The sequence below is a fragment of the Talpa europaea genome (assembly GCF_964194135.1).
Source record: "Talpa europaea genome assembly, chromosome: 6".
NCBI lineage: Eukaryota > Metazoa > Chordata > Mammalia > Eulipotyphla > Talpidae > Talpa > Talpa europaea.
In genome coordinates this window covers 79,466,196-79,483,843 of record NC_140072.1, presented here as the reverse complement: position 1 = coordinate 79,483,843, position 17,648 = coordinate 79,466,196, and the positions used below count along the sequence as shown (strand labels likewise).

The window sequence follows — 17,648 nt, the reverse complement described above, 5'->3', positions numbered from 1 at the left end:
CATTTAAATGAAAATTCCCTTTTTGTATTTTCTTCTATCTCTTCAGTTTTATTACAGAAATTTTGAACTCTCTGAATGTAACATAAAAGCTTCCATTTTTGTGGTTGGGTTCTGGAGAGTTGTTCTCTCTTGTGATGTCATATTCTGTGAAGTCTCAAGGTACCATGTTTTTGGTTTTGGGGTTTGGGGTTTTTTGGTTTTTTTTTTTCCCTCCTGCCTGTTTTGTTCCTTTAGGTTTCTCTATAGCAGTAGCTTAGAGAATTGAACTACTTTCACTTTTCCTAAAGCAGACTGCAGGGCCTTTTTCCATTTGATTTGATTGTAGTTTTTTTTCCTTTGTTGTCTTCCTAATACATGTTGCTGTGTCATCAGGGTGGAGAGAGGCCTGGAGTTCCATCTGGTGGGATGAAGTGCCACTAGAAAATCACCTCCTATACACTTTGACACACCCTGCATATATACCTCTGGAAGGTGTTGTTGCTAGACTCTTGTGATAAACAGCTGGGCTTCAACTTACGTGCTTTTTCCTCCCATCCAGGATTTCTATAACTACCTATATAATTTAGTAATATCCTGAGGCACCCAGTAATTGAAAAATAAGTGTATCATATATGAAATTATTATAGAGGTACATTTCAGCTGCTAGTTGCTGAAGTGTTAGGAATTGTTATCACTACAATGAAAATGAAAGTTTATGAACTAGAGCACCAATACATTCATCTGTGCTACTAGAGAATCTTTAATCATTCTCACTTTTGGCTGTTTTAATTTTTTTTTTTTGAAGTCTCTTAGTCTGTTTCGGCTGCTATAACAGTAATTCACTATAAATTGGGTAGCTTCATTAAATAGCAAAAAATTATTTCTCACAGTTCTGAAGGCTAAAAAGTCTAAGATCAAGGTGCAAAGCAGCAAGAAAGCTCTTTGGAGTCTATTCTATAAGGGCATGACTCTACAACTTCATGTCCTAATCACCTCCCTGGGGCTTAAGTTTTCAACATATAAGTTTTATGGGGGCACAAACATTCTGTTCATAATATGGAGTAAGCTGCACTTTGGAAACTATAATCTGTCACCAGAAAATATTTTATTCTTTTCTTATATGAAAATGTTCAGCGTATATTAAACTTCATATAGAGTCAGGGTCAATGATTTTTTTTCTTCTTATGTATTAGGTTTTATAATGAAAGTTAGCAGGAAGAGTCACTTAACATAAGCTTTTTTCCAGTAAGTTAGTAAAGTACATTCATTCAGATAAGGATAGAGCCAGTTTTGTTGTTATTATTCTACCTCAGTACCTGATAATTAATGTAAGCAATGAAAATAATAAAGCATTTCTGTCTAGCTCTGATGATAACTGCAGAGAGACTTTTTAAAGCAGAAGTAATGCCTTTATATTTCCATACTTAAGCTTAAAAAATTTTAAATGCATTAAGGATGACTTTAGGAAAACTGAAAAGCGTCAAAGAATAACTACTACTATCATGCTTGTGCTATAAGAAGCACTTAGGACTCCCTTTTTTTTCATGTCATAACACTATATATTTTCAGTGAGATACATATTGAGTAAGATGACTCTCAGAATGATTATAGCTTGGATTTTGTGTTTTCTTGTAGCTGCTAGGTGAACTGATACTGGACCGACACAACTTTGCCATTATGACAAAGTATATCAGCAAGCCAGAAAACCTCAAACTGATGATGAACCTCCTTCGAGATAAAAGTCCCAACATACAGTTTGAAGCCTTCCATGTCTTTAAGGTAAAGTAAAAGCTATGGAAATACTGCTGTGGGTTTTTATTTTTGAGTTTCTAATGGCATACTCCCTACTGCTTACTCTCCGTGTACTTAAGAGAAAATTAAATAAGCAGTCTTTATTTTTGCATGATTTAAATGAAATTTTAGAGTGCTCTTAATGAATGCCCATTTATTTCTGAAAGTTTTGCTAACTAACCCATATTTCTAAATATTTTTTACTAAGAAAGTAGGTGAATGCTGTTTCTCAAACATTTCTAAATCAATGATTGAACTAGAACCTAAACCATAAGTGTCAGAATTTGAATGCTTTCTTCTCTGCCAATCACCCTCTCTTTAAGCCTTAAGTAAAGCACTGGAGAAACACATGGATTACTACTCACTTTTATTACTTGTTTATAAATTTTTTTTAATATTTTTTTCAATGTTCTATTTTTTTCCTCTGATATAAAAGAAAAATCACCTCCTATACACCTTGACAACAGATTTTATTCAAAAAGTAGGGTAGGTAATGGACATCTAATCTATAATCCCATACTCATAACTATTGTAAAGATTTCAGTAAATTTTATTTCTCTGTGCATGTGTTTGAGAGTTTTTTCCACATCTGTAGTTACATCATATGCAAAATTGATATAATTTTATCACATAATGCTATACCATAAATGAACACTATTCATTGTTATATATATGATTTTTAAGTTAGTAATTTTTATTGTCATCATAGTTCATTATTCAGTATATTTACTCTAGTTTATATATGCCTGTATCATTTATATTTTGGTTATTTCCATGCTTTCCTACTATAAAATGTAATGCTTTTATGTATCCAGCTAGTTTTTTCCATACTTAAGAATTTTTTTCCTTTAAGAAAGAAATCTAGAGTAGAAATAAAAGGGTTCAGAATTGCAGTATTTTTTCTTTGTCTTTTTAACAAATACTCAGTGATAGAATATATATCTATAAATGGGAGATATGACACTTTATAAGGTTATATAATTGTTGGCCTTAGCAGGTTATAAAAATTAGTTTATCTTTCAGCCACCAGTTTTATATTGTGCAGAAAGCCACTGGAACAATTCAAGTCCCAAATTAATTTATTAATTCCATTCAAATCCCAATAGGACTTTTTCCTCGAACTTGACAAGTCAGTTCTAAAATTTGTATAGCTGTAGGTCAATGACCTAAAATGATATGACAGGGCTTCCCCGGTGGCGCAGTGGTTGAGTGCTGGGTTGCGAAGCTACCCGCAGCCTCTGCAGCGCCGGTTCGATCCCCAGCTGCTCCCTGGCCACCGGAGGAGGGTCCCACATGGCGCGCAGACCTCTCCTGCTGCCCCGCTGCTCCCCTCAGCAGTATACTTAGGTCCTCTGGCCTGCTCTGCTCCCTGCTCTGGCTCTGGTGAATTCTCTCACCCTCCCGTGCTTCTGACTGTACCCAGTGCTTGTATAAATCAATCAGTTAATCAATCAATCAATCTTTAAAAAATAATAAAATAATAAAAAATAAAATGACATGACAGTTTGATCCTAAAATGACCCAAAGAACGAGGGGGGGGAGGGAGTTTGCCCTATTCAATATGAACACTTATTATGGATTTACAGTAAATGAAAACAGTATTTTATTGGCATAGAGATTAATAGAACAACAAAAACAGAGTAGAAGGCCCAGGTATAAATCAATGAGAATACAATAATTGATTCTGATATTAGAGGGATTAAAAATCAGTGATAAAAGGGTTAACTAATAAATGGTTCCAGAGTAAGGGATGATCTGTATAGAAAAGCCTACCCTCTGCTATACTCAGAAATAAACTCTAGGTGAAGAACTACACTTGAAAAGCAAATTTTTTAATCTTTACAAGTGAAAGTAGGAAATTATATGATTAAATTATAAGAAATAAAAATCACAACTCATAATAGGAAATATTAATAAGTCTGACCACATTATAAATTGGACACATTCTGTGCGAAAAGACATAATAAGCAAAGTGAAAAGATAGGATAGAATGACACAACTGACAATCATTGATTAAAAAAGCTGTTTATGGACAAATGGGCAAAGAGTACGATCTGCAAATTAGGAACCTTGTTGCAACTGTTAAGTGAAGATGCTATTTTCATTCGTAATCACAGAAATTACCATCTGAAATATCAGTATCACTTCACATTCTTCATATTAGCAAAAATATTGAAACCTGACAATGTCAAATGCTGTTGGAGGGCAGTGGGAACTCTCATACACCGTAAATTGGTACAACCATTTAGGAAAGCAGTTTAGCCAAATACAGAAGAAAGTATTTAGCAAAATAAAGAACTGAAAGTGAAAATACCCTTCAACCCTGAAATCTCATTTCTCAGCCATTTCCTGGAGACACTCTTTTAAACATGTGCATCAGGAACCATGTTTAAAAATGTTTGTTGCAACATTGCTTAGAATTAATAGAGTTATATGGATCAGTAAGATAAATCTCAGATAAAACATTGAGTAGATATTTAACCTTAAAAAGATGTTACTTATTTAAATTTCGAAAACGTTCAAACAGCACTATGCATGGAACATACATATGCATTATTGTCCAAAAGCCATGGGAATGGTAAACACTGATTCAGGATAAGGGATCACTTGGGGGAGATGTAGGTAAAATCATGAAGTAGTGTTCAGAAACCTTTAATTGTAAGGCCTCCCTGGTGGCCTAGGGGTTAAGTCTCAGTTCTGTCACCTATCACTGCTATGGCCTGAGTTTGATCCCCACCCAGGGAGCTAATCCACATATGGCACAGCAGACCTCTCCTGTCTCTCCCACTGCTCCCCTTACCAGTAAATCCGGTGCTCACTCTGGTGCTCACTCAGAGTGCTCCCCACTCTGTCTCTGGTGAATTCTCTCACCCCCACACCTCGGGCCTACACCCCAGTTCTTCTCGCTCGCTCTCTCTCTCTCACACACACACACACCTTTATATCTGTAATGTTTTATTTAAAAATATGAAGACATACGTAGCAAAAATACTGATAGGGATGAAGGAAACATGAAATATGTTATTCCTCCATGTATTATTCTGTTAGAATTATTTCATAAGAAATAAACACAGGGGAAAAGGTGGGGAAGAAAAGAAACACAAATTGGATGAAAGAAAAATAGGCTGTTGTAGGACTGGAAAATGTTTAGATAGTATAAAATGATAGACTCTCTTAAGACCCTCTGATTGACGAAACTATAGAAGGCTGTATGTTATATCATTCAGCTTCCACATAATTTTAATGTCATCCTAAGTGATAACATGCTTCGTATAATTTTTTTAAAAAATAAATTGTTATAGAGTACTCAATGGGTGGCAAAATAGAAACAACCAACTTCTGTTCTCTAAGAACATCAGAATTTAGATCATATAATCCCATTGGATTGGACATAGTAAGTGCATTTAAAATTACTTGATTAGGGCCACCCTGATGGCACAGGGATTAAGTCTCAGCATTATGAAGTAATCCACAGCCACTGCAGCACAAGTTCGATCCCTGGCCAGGGAGCTAACCCACATGGCACAGCAGCCTCTCCTGTCTTGCTCACTGTGCCCCTCAACAGTGTATTTCAGTGGATCTTCCAGTTTTGCTTCCCACTCTATCTCTGGTGAATCCACTCACAACCCCACCCCACCCCCACCCCCACCCCACCGCCGCCCACACCTCTGGCCTACACCCCAGCTCTTGTATGCATAAATAAATAAATCTTTTTAAAAAAAACAACACCCTTTCATTTTGCAAGTGAGGAAATAGATCCAGATGGATTTGCTCACAGTCATTTCTGGCAACTAAGCCGGAACATAATCCCAGGTCTCCTGACTCCCATCCAATGCTTTACCTCCATACATCATCCTGCTCATGAGTAACAGAAAAAAATATTAAATGACATCTCATTCATTTAATGAGCTAATGAAAATCAGCAAGCTAATGAAAATCAGCTACTACTAACCCAGGCATTTTCGGGCCTCCCTGGTGGTGCAAGGGGTTAATCACAGCACTATGAAGCTATCCGCAGCCTCTGCAGCCTGAGTTCAATCCCTGGCTTGGCCAAGGAGCTACCCACATGGCGCAGCAGACCTCTTCTGTCTTGCCCAATGCTCTCCTCAGCAGTGTATTTCGGTCAGTTTGCCTGTTCTGTTCCCCACTCTGTCTCTGGTGAATCTTCTCACCGCCCACACCTCTGACCTGTACCCCAGTTCTTGTATGCATAAATAAATAAATCTTTTAAAAAAAATGGCATTTTCAATAATATGTTTCACATTATCAGTACCTGATGGACGAAGCTTTGGGGGAAAAACTATTAATAAAGGAAGGAGAAAAACTCCAGGACTCAGCAGTCACTTTTTCTTAACAAAATATGTTTCTGGCATGCAAACAATTCAGTTCATTTTGCAGCAGAGGGAACATAGTTAGGGTATAGGGTAGGTCCAGGTTTATGCACATACAAGTAAACAAGTGGCCAACTGTTTTTATTTTTAATTTCATATGAAATTAAAATTTAATTAAAATTAAAATTTAATTTCATGGGGTACAGGCCAGAGGTGCGAGGGGTGAGAGGATTAACCAGAGACAAAGTGGGGAGCAGAACAGGCAGTTCTACTGAAATACACTGCTGGGTGGAGCAGCGGGCAACTCAGGAGATGTCTGCTGCACCTTGTGGGTCACCTCCCTGCCCAGGGATCGAACTCATGCTGCACTGGCAACAGATTGCTTTCATAGTGCTGCATCTTAACCCCTTGTACCACCAGGGAGGCCCCAAGGGGTTTTTTTTAATGTTTTTTTAATTTATATCTTTTACATCACTGTGTATTCCTCATAAATTTCCCATCACCAGTTCACCTGTGAACCATCACCATAGTCCCTTGTGCTCTTTTCTCCCCTGTTTTGATCCCTCTTCTTCCCCCTCCCTCACAGAATGTCTCTGATTTATGGTTGCCTGCTAATTTTTTTTTTTATTATTGTTATTTTTTTTCTCATCCCTTTTTTGGTTCCCCTGTATTCCTCCTAAAAGTGAAACCATTTGATATTTTTCTTTTTCCTTATGACTTATTTCACTAAGCATGATCCCTTCTAGCTCCATCCATGTTGCTGCAAATTGCCATGAATTTATCTTTTTTGATTGCTGAATAGTATTCCATTGTGTATAGATATATACCACATCTTCTTGATCCAGTCATCTAATTTTGGGCATTTGGGTTGTTTCCATAGCTTACCTATTGTAAACAGTGCTGCAATAAACATAAAGGTGCAGGTATCCTTTTGAATTAGTGTTTTTGTGTCCATTGGGTAGATTCCTAGGAGTAGAATTGCTGGGTCATATGGTAGTTCCATTTTATTAGTTTGAGAAACCTCCACAAGCTTTCCGTAGTGGTTGGACCAGTTTGCATTCCCACCAGCAGTAGGAGAGTTCCTTTTTCTCTACATCTTCACCAACATTTGTTGTTACCTGCTTTTTTTTTTTTTTTTTTTTTTTTAATGTGTGCCATTCTCACTGGTGTAAGGTGGTATCTCATTCTGGTTTTGATTTGCATTTCCCTAATTATAAGTGATGTTGAACATTTTTTCATATACCTGTTGGCCATTTACTTTTCCTCTTTGGAAAAGTTTCTTTTTAGCTTTTCTGCCCATTTTTTGACTGGATTGTTTGTTTTTGTTGAGTTGTGTGAGCTCTTTGTAGATTTTTGTGGTCAATCCTTTATCAGTTATATTGTGTGCAAAAATTTTCTCCCAATCAAGAAAATTTTTGCACCAACACTAATGATAAAGGACTGATCACAAAAATTTACAAAGAGCTGATGAGACTCAACAAAAACAAAGAAAATAATCCAATCAAAAATGGGCAGAAGAGCTAAAAAGAAACTTTTCCGAAAAGGAAATGCAAATGGCCAACAGGCATATGAACAAATATTCAACATCATTTGTAATCAGAGAAATGCAAATCAAAACTACAATGAGATACTATCTTACACCAGTGAGAATGACACATAATAAAAAAACTAGCAACAATAAATATTGGCAAGGATGTGAAGAAAAAGGAACTCTTCTGCACTGCTGGTGGGAGTGCAAACTGGTCCAATCACTATGGAGAGCTGTGTGGAGATTCCTCGACCTACTAAAGATAGAGCTTCCATATGATCCAGCAATTCCACTCCTAGGTATTTACCCAAAGGACACAGAAACCTTAATTCCAAAGGGCACCTGTGCCCCTCCATTTATAGCAGCACTATTTATAATAGCTAAGCTATGGAAACAACCCAAATGCCCCAAAATAGATGACTGGATCCAGAAGATGTGGTACATATACACAATGGAATATTACTCAGCAATCAAAAAAGATAAACTCATGCAATTTGCAGCAACATGGATGGAGCTGGAAGGGATCATGCTCAGTGTAATAAGCCAGAAAGAAAAAGAAAAATACTGGATGGTCTCACTCATAGCAGGAATTTAGAAAACCTAAGAAAGGGACCAGGAAAAAGATTAATTATAATTAAATAAAAATCAAAATCAACAAGCAACTATAAACCAGAGACACACTACTACAGGGTCGGCGGGGAGAGGAAGGATGAAGGTCAAATAAGGGGGGTGTGGAATTGTATGGGGAATATAACCAAAATGAAAATGCATACATTGTACAAAGATGAAAAATGATGTAAGAATTATATAAAATAAAATATTTTTAAAAAATTTCTCCCCATCAGTAGGAGGGTATCTCTTTGTTTTGGTTAGTGTCTCTTTTGCTATACAGAAGCTTTTTAGTTTAATCTAATCCCAGTATATCTTTTCCTTCACTTTCTTTGCTTTGGGGGATGTGTCTTTAAAGATGTTACTGAGATGTATGTCATGTAGTGTTTTGCCTATATTTTCTTCTATATATTTTATGGTTTCAGATCTTAACGTTCAAAATGAAAGGTTTTAATTAAATTCTAACATCTGGTTCTAAGATAATAGTTTTGGGAAACCTTTGTCTGTGTGATCCTGGCTCTCGTAAATGTGTGTCCCATATAATAAACATAGGAATTAGCTATGAGCTGATCTCCCTTTCTTTACTGTTAACCTCCTAATAGCAAAGGATTGTGTTGCTACTTCCCACCAAGCTATGAAGGGAGGGGCAGAGCAGGAGGGGATGTGATGGGTGAGCTGTGCCTTTTGGTTCACCACTCTAAACTGCTCAACCTGGGCATGGCCTGAGTGTATTACTCTATCATTTAGATCCTAGGAGTTGGCCACAACAAAGTAAAAAGCCGGCTTGACAAATCATCAAGTATATAGTACAAGATGGATTCTAGATGAATAGAATAGTTTCATTGCAATTCTACTAAAAAAAAAAAAATTGCTGAGTTGTAGATTAATTTAGTGAAAGACTAACCATGAATTAGCCATTTCCTTGGGAACCCATTGTTCAGCCGGTCACCTATTTCAGTCACCATTTTCCAAATCTCGTGTACTTATACGGAGTAGTTGAAACCAAGTGAACTTAGCTATGACCTTGTTTACTAATTTTTTTCCCAGAAATTGTAATAGTACAGTAAAAAAAAAAAATCAACTGTCACCTTAATGTTTTATCATCCACTTTTACGTAGTGGAGAATGCTCAACATCTTTATTTGATCTCATTTTAGCTTATATAACAAATAGGCATAGCAGAAAAAGTGAAAAACTATAATTAAGATCTCACTACTCGTTTCTACTTTTTAAAGTACTTTCTTTAAAATTACAGAAAATAATCAATTCTAGGTGTGTTTATAGAAAGGTTTACAATTTGGTGGCTTACAGCCAATTTTAGCACTGTTACCAAATGCTCGTGGCTCAGTTTGCAATCTGCTGCTGAATATTTATAGTATTACCTACTTTAAAAAATACTTTGTAGTATCCTTGATTATTACAGCACTATTTATAGTAGCTAAGATATGGAATAACTGTTCCCCACCCTGTCTCTGGTGAATCCTCACACCCTCCCACGCATCTGGCCTGTACCCCAGTTCTTGTATAAATAAATAAATCTTTGAAAAAAAAGATATGGAACAACCTAAATGCCCCAAAACAGATGAACAGATTGAGAAGATGTGGCACACACACACACACACACACACACACACACACACACACACCCCAATGGAATACTACTCAGCAATCAAAAAAGATAAACTCATGCCTTTCACAACAACATGGATGGAGGTGGAAAGGATTATGCACAGTGAAATAAGTCAGAAGGGAGAAAAATATTGGATGGTACAGTGTGTAGTAGGAATATAGGGAAGTTGAGCAAAGTGTCAAAAAAAAAAGACAAGACTTGCAGGCAAGCTATAGATCTGAGGCATACAGCAAGGGAGAGGAGAGAGGGAGAGGGGTCAAAATAGGGAAGCGAAGAGCACAAGGGACTATGGTGATAGTTCACAGGTGATGTGGTGGGAGATTTACAGGGACTGCACCACAGGGGAGAAATCAAACAATGTATAAAAATGAACAATGGCGTAGGAAAATTAAAAAGTGTAATAAAAAAATAAGTAAAGATTTTGGTGTAAAAATATTTTTAGTAGTATATAAGGAAAAGGAAGGCTTTATTTTATATTTGAATATTATTAGAATAAGAAAAATTTTTAAGTTGCTTTTCCTTGTGATTTTGGAAAAATACATAGTTTCATATATAATTTCCATAATGGTGTATAATTTGTAGATCCCAAAGACTTGCATTCCAAAATATTAAAGCAATTATAATAACAATATCAATTTGTAGTCCTGACTATATCTTAAATGGTAATCAGCTGCAAGTAAGAAAAAGCTGTAAGTAAACATAATAAGTGGAATAGTAGGTTATAAACCATTGTATACAGAATACAAGCCCACTTTTGTCTAATATTATTTATATATGACTACTCGTACAGAAAAAAAAAATTACTGGAAGGGTTTACACCAAGTACTCTCAGTGGTTATCTCTGAGTGGAGGAATTGAGTGATGTATTTTTTCTTCTTTGTGGCTTGTCCACTTCTCTGTTTCCCTAGTTTTCCACAGGCATCGCTGTTACACTCAGTGACGAGAAGCCTGGGGGCAGTGATGAGGAGAAGTTGATGAGATTCTAGAGATGTTGAAAGCATCCTGTACTTTCTGGCCTGTTTTCCTTCTTTATTCATAGCTCTCCCGGGGCTTTCATTCCTCCCTTGATGTGCAGCACAGCCCGATCTGCTGCGGGTTCCTGAGTGCTCTAGATAGCAGCCAACTGGCAGAGGCAGAGATTGTGTCCTTCTTTCTTAAACGGGAAAACATTGCCTGTTTCTTATCAGTACTAATAAATATGTGTCAAAATATTCTAAATAATTGTATTGCTTAGATTTGTGTTCATTTGGGATGGTGAACCTGTGGAATAAAAAAGGTCTTATTTTACACTTTCATAGAATGGTATTTTACTATGAGTAATTCCATTTAACTGTAACGTGAACCCCAATTTCAAATTCACTGACAAGGCATTCCAGACCTAGAACAAGCCGCCATCAATCAGTTTAGCAAATCAGAGCCTAGCCTTCTACTATCTAAGTTAGCATAAATCCCTCTTGGAAAAAATAGAATTTGAATGAAATGAATGAATATGTGTAAGATCATGCAATTTTTTACCTGATAAAAAGCTTTCGGATTTAAAATAGAGAGCACGATGTTCTTAGTTTTCTGAACTAAAACAGTTGAATTGTGGTTGTAATGCTGCCTTTCTCCAGCCTAGCAAGAACTCTATATCTGTTTGAGACATGTTGTGTAAATGAACAGGTACAGCCCTAAGACTACATTCTAAAAAGAAGTTGCAGGTAGTTTCAGTTGTTTAAGTCTGTCACACAGTGCATGGATTCTGGATTCAGTGACTTGATCAGTGATAACTACCTACAAATTCCACTGTATTTTACATTTATTTTGGATGGAAACAGAAGCTTAGTTTGTTCAATATATTTAACCTTTTTTTTTTTTTAAGAAAGAAAAGCTGTTAATGAATTATATATGGTCACCATAAAATGCTATACAATTTCTAACTAAACTGCATAGCACTCCCTTATAAACAAATGTTAACAAGAAGAGCCACACATTTGGCTCTAGGATGTGATTTCCTAACATACTAATAGGCATTAAACATCAGAAATTTTGTAAAAATGTAAATAGGACTGGAGTACTTTTTTTAAAATAGGTAAAATATTAGTTTATTGTAGTTAAATCACATAACATAAAATTCACCACTTTAACCATTTTCAAGTATACAAGTCAGTGGCATTTAGTATATTTACAGTTATGCAGCAATCAACCACTATTGAGTCCAGAACATTTTTATCACCCCAAGAGGAAACCCTGTACCCATTAAGCAATTAAGTATCCACCCCTGACAACCACTAATCTGCTTTCTGTCTCTATGAATTTGCCTATTCTGGGTTTTTAATAGAAATAGAATTATACATGTGGCCTTTTGTGTCTGATTTCTTTCATGGCATAATATTTTCAGGACTCATCCATAAGCTAGCATGATCAATACTTCATCCCTTTTTATGGCTGAATAATATTCCTGTGTGTATGTGTGTCTGACATTATGTTTATCCATTCATGGGTTGATGTACTTCTGGCTATTACAGTAGTGCTGCTGTAAACATTCATTTACAAGGTTTTTTTTTTTTTAAATAAATATTTCCATTCTTTGGGTATATACCCAGAAATGCGATGCTCAGTTTTATGGTAATTTGATGTAAAGCTATCTGAGGTACTACCAACCTATTTTCCATAGAGGTTATACTATTTTGCATTCCCACTGACAGTGTACAAGATTCCAATTTCTTCCCTTGCTCACCAACACTTACTATTTTCAGTTTGTTACTGCAGTTATCCTAGTAGGTGTGGAGTGATATTGTGGTTTTAATTTGTATTTCTTAATGACTAATGATGCCAAGCATTTTTCATGTGCTTCTATATTTTTAGTTAATTTCTGTTTATGGTGTGAGGTAAGAGCCTCATTTTCCTCTTTTCCATGTAGATATCCTGTTGTCATGTGTCAAATTTTTTTTTAATCATGAAATATGTTGTCAAACACTTCTTCAGCATCGATAGAAATGATTATATAGTTTTTCCTCAATGTATTAATGTGGGATAGTAGTTTCCAGGAGCTGCCAAAGCAAACTATCATAGGTTGAATGGCTTAAAATAAATTTTCTCTCAGTTCTGGAGACTCGACTGAGATTGTGGAGACTGTCAGTAAGAATCTGATCTATGCCTCTCTCCTAGCTTCTGGTTGTTGTTAGCAATTCTTGTCATTCCTTGGATGTACAAACCCAATCTGTTTCATCTTCACATGGCAATTTTTTCCTGTATATCTGTGTGTTTCTGTCCAAATTTCCCTCTTCCTATAAAGACATTAAGTCATTGCATTGGGACACACCTTAATCTACTATGACCTCACCTCAACTTGATTTTATCTGTAAAGCCCCTATTTCCAAATAAGGTCATATTCGCAAGTACAAGGGTTAGGACTTGAAGGTACAAAGTTCAACCTAGTACATGACATTGATTAATTTTATTATGTTTAAGCACCTTGTATTTCTAAAATAGACCCCACATAGTCTTTGGCATATAATCCTTTTAATATGAGGCAAAAGTTGGTTTGCTTATATTTTGGTGTGTGTATTTTACATCTTTGTTTATAAAAGCGATATTGGCCTGATAATTTTTTATGGTATCTTGGTCTGGCTTTGGTTTCAGGGAAATCTTGGCTTCATAGGATGAGTTAAGAAATGTTCCCATCTCTCTTACCTTTTGGAAGAATTTGAAAACAAGTGGCATTAATTCTTCTTTAAAAGTTGTAGAATTTACCAGTGAAGTCATATGGTCCCAGGTTTTTCTTTGTTGGAGGTTTTTGATTACCAATTCAGTATCTTTACAGAAAATGTAAAAAGATTTTAAAAGAATACTACAAATAATTGTGCATCAACAAATGAGATAACCTAGATGCAATGTACAAATTCCTGGGACACACACTACCAAAATGACTCAAGAAGAGATAGAAAATTCATTCATGGGATAGTTCTCATGCCACCTGCCCCATAAGTCCTTCCCATTCCAAACCCAGAAATCTGATATGACCACTTCCTCTGAATCTTCATAGCCTTTTAGTCCCCTCTCATAGGAACTTAATATCTTTACATAGTTTTTTCCTTCCCCCTTCTTGCTGGACTGGGGGATCCTTGAGGGACTCAGCCTTGTAGCCATCCTTACCCACAGTGTGCTCAGAGCAGCAGGTACACTGCTGGAGGGACAGGACGGGGCCTTGATGAGCAACAGAGCTAGTGGTGAAGCACTCAGCCCTTTGGAGGAGAGTCAAGAGCCTAGAAAATGAAACCATAAAGCTATATAGGCATCAGATACTTTTATTTGTATTCTAGTCATGATGTACTGTATGTAGCCTTTAACTATAAAGTGTGCCCATTGCAAAGTATACCAGTCAGTATTACTGTTTTGAATTATTGTCCCATTATTATAGTCATTGCTGTCTTTAAATGTATACCTGATTGGGGGCCTCCCCGGTGGCGCAGCAGTTGAGCGCTGGGTTGCGAAGCTGCCCGCGGCCTCTGCGGCGCCAGTTCGATCCCCGGCTGCTCCCCAGCCACCAGAGGAGGGTCCCACATGGCGCGCAGACCTCTCCTGCTGCCCGCTGCTCCCCTCAGCAGTGTACCTCGGTCCTTCTGCCTGCTCTGCTCCCTGCTCTGGCTCTGGTGAATTCTCTCACCCTCCCGCGCTTCTGACTGTACCCAGTGCATGTATAAACAAAACAAACAAACAAACAAATAAATAAATAAATAAAACATGCCTCTATTAAAAAAAAAAAATGTATACCTGATTGTTAGTCCAGGATCCTCATTTCAACCAGGAGTGCAATTATTAAACGTGGAAGTTTATTAAAAGATAGAATGCCAGACCTCTACCCCAGATCTGCTGGGAGGTGAGATATGGGCAATTGTAAATTTATAGATTCTACATACATTACATAACAGAAAATGGTAACCTTGGTGACCTCCAGGGGAAAGGTGAGAGGGGAACTTTTTATCCTTTTCTTTCTTTCTTTCTTTCTTTCTTTCTTTGTTTGTTTATTTATTTATTTATTTATTTATACAAGCACTGGATAAAGTCAGAAGCGTGGGGGCGGGGGGCGGGTGCTGGTGGTGTGAGAGAATTCACCAGAGCCAGAGCGGGGAGCAGAGCAGACAGACTGATGAAATACACTGCTGAGGGGAGCAGCAGGCGTGGCAGGAGAGGTCTGCGTGTCATGTGGGACCCTCAGTGGCGGCCAGGGATCGAACCGGCGCTGCACAGGCTTCAGGCAGCTTCGCAGCCCAGTGCTCAACCACTGCGCCACCAGGGAAGGCCCTATCCTTTTCTTTTTGACTTTTGCGTTAGATCAATGTATTAAAATATTAAACATTTTAAGACTATATTATTATGCTAAAGGAACATTATGTTGTGTATATAATTTTGTATTTTGTTGTAATTTAAAGTGTGGTATAGCACTTTAAATACATTCATTATTTTTAATATATTTCTGTATTATATATAGAAAATGGATATGGATAGGGAATTACTGATTTTCCTCAATAAGGAATTATCTAGGGCTCTGTATATTTTACAAATACAAGAGACACATGTCGAATCCATTTTGTCCTTGGCAAAAATCCTCGAAAATTAGGATGGTTAAGGCATGGAGCAACAACAAAAGGCCATGATTTGTTTTCAGACACCAAGTGTATAAAATTGGATTTTAAAGGTATATTTGCAAAACATTCAAAGTACATTATTATGCATTTCTTGTCCTAAGTTTTTGTTGTTTATGTTTCAGGTGTTTGTCGCCAGTCCTCACAAAACACAGCCTATTGTGGAGATTCTATTAAAAAATCAGCCCAAGCTCATTGAATTCCTGAGCAGCTTCCAAAAAGATAGGACAGATGATGAGCAGTTCACTGATGAAAAGAACTACTTGATTAAACAGATTCGAGACTTGAAGAAAACAGCCCCTTGAAGATCTCACTCAGATTTCTGCCATACTCACTGTCTCCTTTGGTGTTTGTACAAAAGTGTCATTTCAAACAGTAATCGTTCTTGGGAAGGGTAGATGGAATATAAATATTTGAATGAAAAAAATTAATCTAGAACAATATATTCATTTTAATCAAGTCTGTGATTATTTATGTGAAATCAGAGCCATTATATGAGACACTGATAAAAGCAATTTTAACCCTTTTTTTGACAAAAAGCATCAGGGCCGGGGCTTGCAGGCCTGAGCCCCTAGTCACCATGCGCCACGAAGCAGAAGCCCACGTGGTGAACATCCTGAGTCCTCAATGAAAATTAAGTTATCAGAGAAATGGGCCCGGGGGCAAGAGGCACAAAATGACTCTGCCGATCTGCACTTGACGGATATATTTCTTAAAGCATAATGAAAGAGCTGAAAATAACACTCATGTTTTCAGTCATATACCCGTTCCCTGCCCCTATCTGTTGACTGTAACTAACCTCCCTTCTCAGCCTTCCTTTCTGCTCTCTGCCCCACATTCCATTCCTGCAGATCTCCTCAGCACGCCTGACTCATGCTACACATACCCCGCTCCTTCCTGCAGTCAGGTTAGCATGCAAGTAAAATAAACTAAGTAAAATAGGATGGCTAAACAAGGGTCACAGTACCTAGAGGATGACCTTTGGGGTATGACAGCTCACTTCAGACTTGGACAGTTAAGAACCACAGCTCCACCTCTAGTCACTGCTGTTTCATGCCAATTTCTGCAGGGTTAGTGAATGTTTGGAACATTTCAGTCACAATTGTCATCTTGGGGGAAATTTTTGTTTTGTGGTGAAGTTGTATTTTAGAGTAGGAATCATTGCACTGGGATGCCTAGCATGGATAAAACCATGGGGCCAGCACTGGTCTTTAGCCCACTTTTATAAGGAAACAGGTTGCACTGGTCTTTAGCCCACTTGTATAAGGAGACATTCCCATTAGAAGGGCTAATGATGGCGTGCATAAAAATATTCTCAAATTGCAAATTGTTTTTCAGTTTATTTTCTATCACTACTTTTTCATCAAAACCTTTAGTGACAAGGTAGAAAACCTGATAAAACTGGTCCCAAATTTCTCGCAAACTAGGATGATTAAGGCATGGAGCAACAACAAAAGGCCATGATTTGTTTTCAGACACCAAGTGTATAAAATTGGATTTTAAAGATATATTTGCAAAACAGTCAAGGTACTTCCATAAGTCTGTATATCCAGATCATTAGTTGTTGCCTTTCAGAAGAACTCTTGGTTTTTACAAATTGGGTGCTGTGTTCTTCGACCAGATGTTTTTCCACCTGGAGGGGGAGAAAGCTCCCTTCAGGAATCCTTCTCCAGCATCGGTACGCTCGGTTGATACTGCATCTGAAGGATTACCTGGCAAGGTTTCATCCTTCCTGGCTGGGGCATAGACACTTGTTCCCTGCCCAGCTTGGATCCTGAGGCAAGTGATGTGAAAGCTGTGGACCTTGTAACAGCTCTGGCCATGATGGCCTTCACTCTTTACTCACTGAAGTCAGATCATTTTTATAACATTCCCTGACAGTCCTGAATCCCTTAGAATTTAACTTCTCTGGTTTTGCTTCTTTGATAAAAAGAATCAACAGGCCTGTAACTGTTGGACATTTAGTTGGTTGCTTAATACTGTTCCACAACAGTGTCATAGGACACATGTTTTCAATTGGAAAGCAAGGCTTTGTTTTAATTCTTTTTTGATAAATAAAACATTTTATTTCCTCTGGACTTGAGTTAGTTTTTTCCTAGCAACCCCTTAGCCTAGTTTACTGTCAAACAGAAAACTGAATCTGAGGCAATAAAT

The 17,648-nt window shown here is 37.2% G+C and overlaps 1 protein-coding gene across 1 annotated transcript in view; it reads left to right on the top strand.

The window, feature by feature from the left end:
- Positions 1-15,799, top strand: part of CAB39L (calcium binding protein 39 like) — a gene marked incomplete at both ends in the record, with an annotated part of 52,914 nt that extends 37,115 nt beyond the window's left edge. Inside the window, 2 exons of the mRNA XM_084235144.1 lie at positions 1,615-1,758; positions 15,620-15,799. Coding sequence (XP_084091270.1) covers positions 1,615-1,758; positions 15,620-15,799 — 324 coding nt within the window. The remainder of the gene's footprint in view (positions 1-1,614; positions 1,759-15,619) is intronic.
- Positions 15,800-17,648: the final 1,849 nt, after the last annotated feature.